The sequence below is a fragment of the Montipora foliosa genome, chromosome 2 (genome assembly GCF_036669935.1).
Source record: "Montipora foliosa isolate CH-2021 chromosome 2, ASM3666993v2, whole genome shotgun sequence".
Lineage (NCBI taxonomy): Eukaryota > Metazoa > Cnidaria > Anthozoa > Scleractinia > Acroporidae > Montipora > Montipora foliosa.
This window is the reverse complement of record NC_090870.1, coordinates 52252022-52257021: the sequence shown is the minus strand read 5'-3', so window position 1 is coordinate 52257021 and position 5000 is coordinate 52252022. Positions and strand designations below refer to the sequence as shown.

The window sequence follows — 5000 nt, the reverse complement described above, 5'->3', positions numbered from 1 at the left end:
TTCTTCGATGCTGTGGATTGCTATTTGCATTCAACAAGGTAAGCATAGAATTTAAATCTTCGAAAACCCACACTTTTTTTAGAAGCATACTCGATTCAGGGAAGAAATTCTCTACTGTCTTGAAAGACAGAAAGAAGTAAATTATGCCCTGATATGAAGACAATGCTTGACTGTTTGCAACGGTGCTTGTAAAACTCACGTTACGCGTTCCTTTCAAAATATTAAACTCTGGCATTCCATTCTACAATTTTAAAGTTAAAAGCCACTTCTCTGCTTAAAAAAGTGATGGACATTGTTTCTTGTATAGTTATGCACTGAACATCGGAACTCGCCGAGATTTGAATAATGACACTGAATGCTTGCTAAATACTCAGTAAGCTGTTCATTGTCCTCGCAGTTTTGAATCCTTGTCATTCGACCTTTCTCAGCATTTATGCTAAGAGTTCATTTATTTTATTTTCTGCTTAGTACTCGTGCTCCCTCGTGTCGCCTCTCCAGTCTGGTTTACCCACGAACAAAAGAAAACATTCATTTAGCCAAACATTTATTCATGAAATACTACGTTGTTTTGGCTTTTCCGCGAAAATCTTTACTGTAATATTTCCTAAAGAACAAGAAGATTTTTTGCTGTAACTGGAATATATTTGTTCTAAAAAAGTACGAGGATTTTGGGAAAAAAGGACAAAAATAAAGTTGAAGACAGACTCTTAAAATCTAGTGACCTACAATTATATTATTTTGCAAAAAGCCGGATATGACCAGAAGGTGGCTTTTCGTCTAAACAAGACTTTTTAAATCAAGGCAGTACTGTTTTTCTTGTTGCAATATTCGAGTCTAGATTGAGTTGCTACTTTCCTGTCACATCGAACGACCCATTGTATAAAGACTTTATAAACCCCTTATGTTATAACAGAAAGGCGCGCTCATTAATATAACGCTATCTAGGAATTACCCGTTGGGATGTCACGTAACGCTTCCCCAACAAAGAGATAGCGTGACGTAGACTACATGTTAAATTGTTTTCACTTGAACCCAGATAGCTCCCGGCTAGCTCAACTGTCATGGGATATTAAGCTACGTGAATGTTAAGAAAACACTTTTAATTCCTTGACTGTTTTACTTTCAGCGATTTCGTTAGATGACAGCAACGAAATGGTGGGTAGAATATTGCTTTTGAATGAGTCTCAAAGTCTTTCTTCAAAACTGGAAGGGAGAGCAGAGACCCTGGGATCGATTATATATGTTGCCGTTGCAAATAATTGTTTCATAGCGCCATTATGCGCCAGTATGGTCAAACGTAATGTCCCATCTTTCCTCTGGGGTACAAATGACCCCCCACCCCCCTTCCTTTTACTGGTTTGATAAGGAAGAGAGAGAACTCATGCACCCTACTTTACAGTCTACAGAGAATCTGAGCGGTCTTTCCTAGTTGCATGACCGCAATGAGATTAGAAAGTACCTTGTGATCCGATACTTTCGTTAAAACTGAACATCATCAAGCCCAGAGGTGGGGTCCCAGTGCAAGGTCTCGAAGCTCGAAGAAAGTGCAATGCAAGTTTTTCTAGGACTGAAAAGTACATCACGGTGAATGTATTACCACGAAGAAGTGAGCCGGGGTTTTCAGTCGTTTTCAAGCGTCTGCTGACAATGAAAATCACCGCTTTGAGAACTTACTGGCTGGCCAAGTTGATTGGGCATTGTACTACTTTGTGGGTTCTTACGGCCAACCAAGCACTGAGGGTTCAGGAGCTATAGAGCAAGGGTTGTCTTACTAATCACCTCTGTAAGTGTTCAGATTTTCAAGACTTTTTAGATAAGGACTACAAACCGTGGGCTGCGTGTTCGTAATTCTCGATACTAAATAAACCCTTCGCTATTCGCAAGGAGCACGGCAAGGAGCGTGTTCCTTGAAAGAAGCACACTGTAATGCAGAGATTTCTTATCATCATTACAGTCTCATCTCCTGGATTGTTTCAACCCAAATATACAATTTAACATAAACCCTCCACCCCCCCCCCCCCCTTCCCGGAAAAGAATTGTTGTTTTAAGAGGTTAACTGCAATCTTGTGATCCTATTTTATGACCTTTTGCCAGATATTGAGCCGAACCAAAAGGCAATCGGGGTAAGTAAACGTTTCTCCAGATTTCAAAATTGTAGATTTTATGCGCCGTCTTCACTCCACTGAACATGAAAGTATTGATGTGTAATATGTCGTTTGAATAAAATATTGGTATTCCCCGCGTTCCGGAGTTAACTCACATCGTAATACCTGAACAAGAGATGCTCTTCAGGAAGACTGCGATAAACCTGACGAAGGCGCTCAATCAAGTCAGTGTATCGAGTTTTGAAGCGAGCCGTTCTACGCACTGCGCAAAATGTGTTTAACTTTTAGCAGCAATGTCCTGGGTAAGAGAGCAATTATCATCATCTTTTTGACGAGGGGTTCGAATGTATTATGTATTTTTCAAAAATTGCATCTTTCAGACCAAGGGTCTACAGACTTCCTCAGAATCCTCCTCCATCCAGCGTGTTCACTGATTCGGTAAGGCAACACTTCAAAACTCACTTCAAAGAAAGTGTTCAATAATTTGCAAACCAATAGAGCCATTGAGTGTTCCCTTGTTCCCTGAGATATTTTGTTCGGGTAAGGGTTGTTCTGCTATTTCCCCCTAGATCAAATTAGCCATCTTCTCTTGTTCCCCAAAATCCCTGGGATACCCTCAACAATGGAGAGATTTAGCATCGCGTTTACATGAAAGGGCAAACGAGAAACAGCACGCTTTTTAATGACATCTGCAAATGGCTAGACTTTTTAGTCTTCTCTGATAAGGACGATAAACCGTAGGCCCCATCTCACAAGTCGTCAATGACCCTGTGGGACGTAAAAGAACCCACGCACTATTCGCAGGGCTTGGAGTTCCCGGTTTTGAAGTCTGTGCTATGTGGTACAGCTATCTAGTTGAACTCCTAGTATAGTGAATTCTGATTTAGGAGTATCCAATTAAAGATAAAGGTTAAGGGCAAAATTTTACTCAAACGTTTACCGTTTTCTCCAAACGCGTTGCTAGGTATCTCTAATAACCTGAGCCCTGCAGTCGCCCGCCGCAGGCGCAAAAAATCAAATGGGCCAATCACAGTGCAAAGGGAATACATGAAGTCGGCGCTTAGTGCCGAAATCCTTGTGCGAGAGGAACATTTCCTTTTATTGGTTGAAAAATCTCCTCGTGATTTTTAATCCAGCTATGCGCGTTAAAGAACTCACGAAATTGCTTTAAAAAGGCAATTGAAAACTGCCCTATTTCACATAATTGTCATGTAAGGTCGAGCAAGTAGAAAATGTATTTTACTTTTAACTTGTTTGATCTCTCTGTAGACTCTTCCGCCAAAAGGGGATGCTGGGGTACGTGGTGATCGGGGGCGACCTGGTCCCCCTGGGATACCGGTAAGTTTATGCAGTTGTGTTACTCCACACTCACTGGCTTGCGGAACTCCTACTACTTATTAACATAATCGCATAATCGCATGTGGATAAAGATTTTGGTGAACCGCCATGCTGCCTTACAGCACGCAAAGCACTTTAGGCGTCCCAGTCTGCATGAAACCATCTCTCACCTCTATATGAAGAACACCAGACACGCGCGGTTTTTACGTTACGAGTGCGTTTATGCCTGTACAATCAACTGAAATGTCAATTCCGGGTAAAAACCAGCATCTCTTCTTGCTATGGTACGTATCGGAGAGCCAGAACATTTACGCATGCGCTGACGAAATATTTGAACAAGAGAGAAAAACGCAGTACCTCCAGACGTGGCGCTGAAGCGTCGTACCAAACGAGTCATCCCGGGATTTCGGCCCGTGCGATAGCTTTTGGACGCAGTTGGCCCTTCGCTGCTTTCTGCTACCGACCTTGCCTACCGGTAAACCATATGAGACAAATCCCACGCCTACTCACAGCTCCAGACCGCCCTTGTCATTACAATTTAGCGTAAGAATTCGATGGCTTAAATATACAAGGGAAACGTCATTTTATCCAAAATCTTTATCCACAAGAACCTTCTTTAGGGATAGAATTCCAGTCCGTAATTAGGCGGCTGCGAATCAGTAGGTCTCTCCTTTAGCTGCAAATCCAACGCTCCCACCACTAGACCACTCCCGCCATCTGAATAGAATCCGGACGTTTCATACTATAATGACCCTCAAACTGGTGATTTCATTTTGACGATTTTCTCGTTGCGTTGCAGGGTGAAACTGGCGATGTAGGCCCACGTGGAGGTCTTGGTCGACCGGTAAGAGTCACATGTTCGGCTACATGTTGGCTTGCACCTGACGTCATTGACGGCCACGTTGGTGTACTGAACTATAGCGAAACGTCTTCTGTGAATTTTGCAAAACGCGAGCGACATTTTGCTTTTCTTTTGTACACCAACATGGCCGTTTAATCACGTGAGTGCAAGCCAAGAATTCTGGACACAGAATCGGCAATTGTTGACGCATTTAACACCGGATCCCGTCTGTTCGCCGATGTTAAGTCTTGTTGGAGAGGGTTAATATCTGGATGGGTGCTCGTCTGGAAAAATCCTGTGCTGTACGCTTTGAGAAGTCAAGATAGCGGAGTGGTCATCACTGATCTACGCTTCCCACCTCTGAAGTTGTATGTGGGTTGAGATTTAGTCGATTTCAACCTGAATCGAGGGCTTTTCTCCGGGTACTACGGTTTCCCAACCGAGTATTCCGTTTCCTTAATAATTTTTGTCCCATATGTGGCAATGAAAAAAAAAAGACACACGATGACGATGCGAGCACTAAAACCGCTTTTAAGAGTCACTTCGCACGCTTTAAAGGGAACCTCCACTGAAACAACAAAATAACTTTAAACCACAGAACATAATGTTTGCAGTTAAAATTGTCCAAACTTTTTCCAATGAAAGCGTTTGTATCCGAAAAAACTGAATCTCAAAAACGCTTGTTTTGGCTTTCAAACTTCCCGAGTGCCGCCATC

At 42.4% G+C, this 5000-nt stretch overlaps 1 protein-coding gene across 1 annotated transcript in view; it reads left to right on the top strand.

Moving 5' to 3' along the window:
• LOC137993522 (collagen alpha-1(XI) chain-like) overlaps positions 1–5000 on the top strand; it is a 66862-nt gene that overhangs the window by 402 nt on the left and 61460 nt on the right. The window contains exons 1-6 of the mRNA XM_068839435.1: positions 1–38; positions 1127–1155; positions 2095–2123; positions 2486–2543; positions 3375–3443; positions 4243–4287. The exon at positions 1–38 is cut by the window's left edge and continues 402 nt beyond it. Coding sequence (XP_068695536.1) covers positions 1–38; positions 1127–1155; positions 2095–2123; positions 2486–2543; positions 3375–3443; positions 4243–4287 — 268 coding nt within the window. The remainder of the gene's footprint in view (positions 39–1126; positions 1156–2094; positions 2124–2485; positions 2544–3374; positions 3444–4242; positions 4288–5000) is intronic.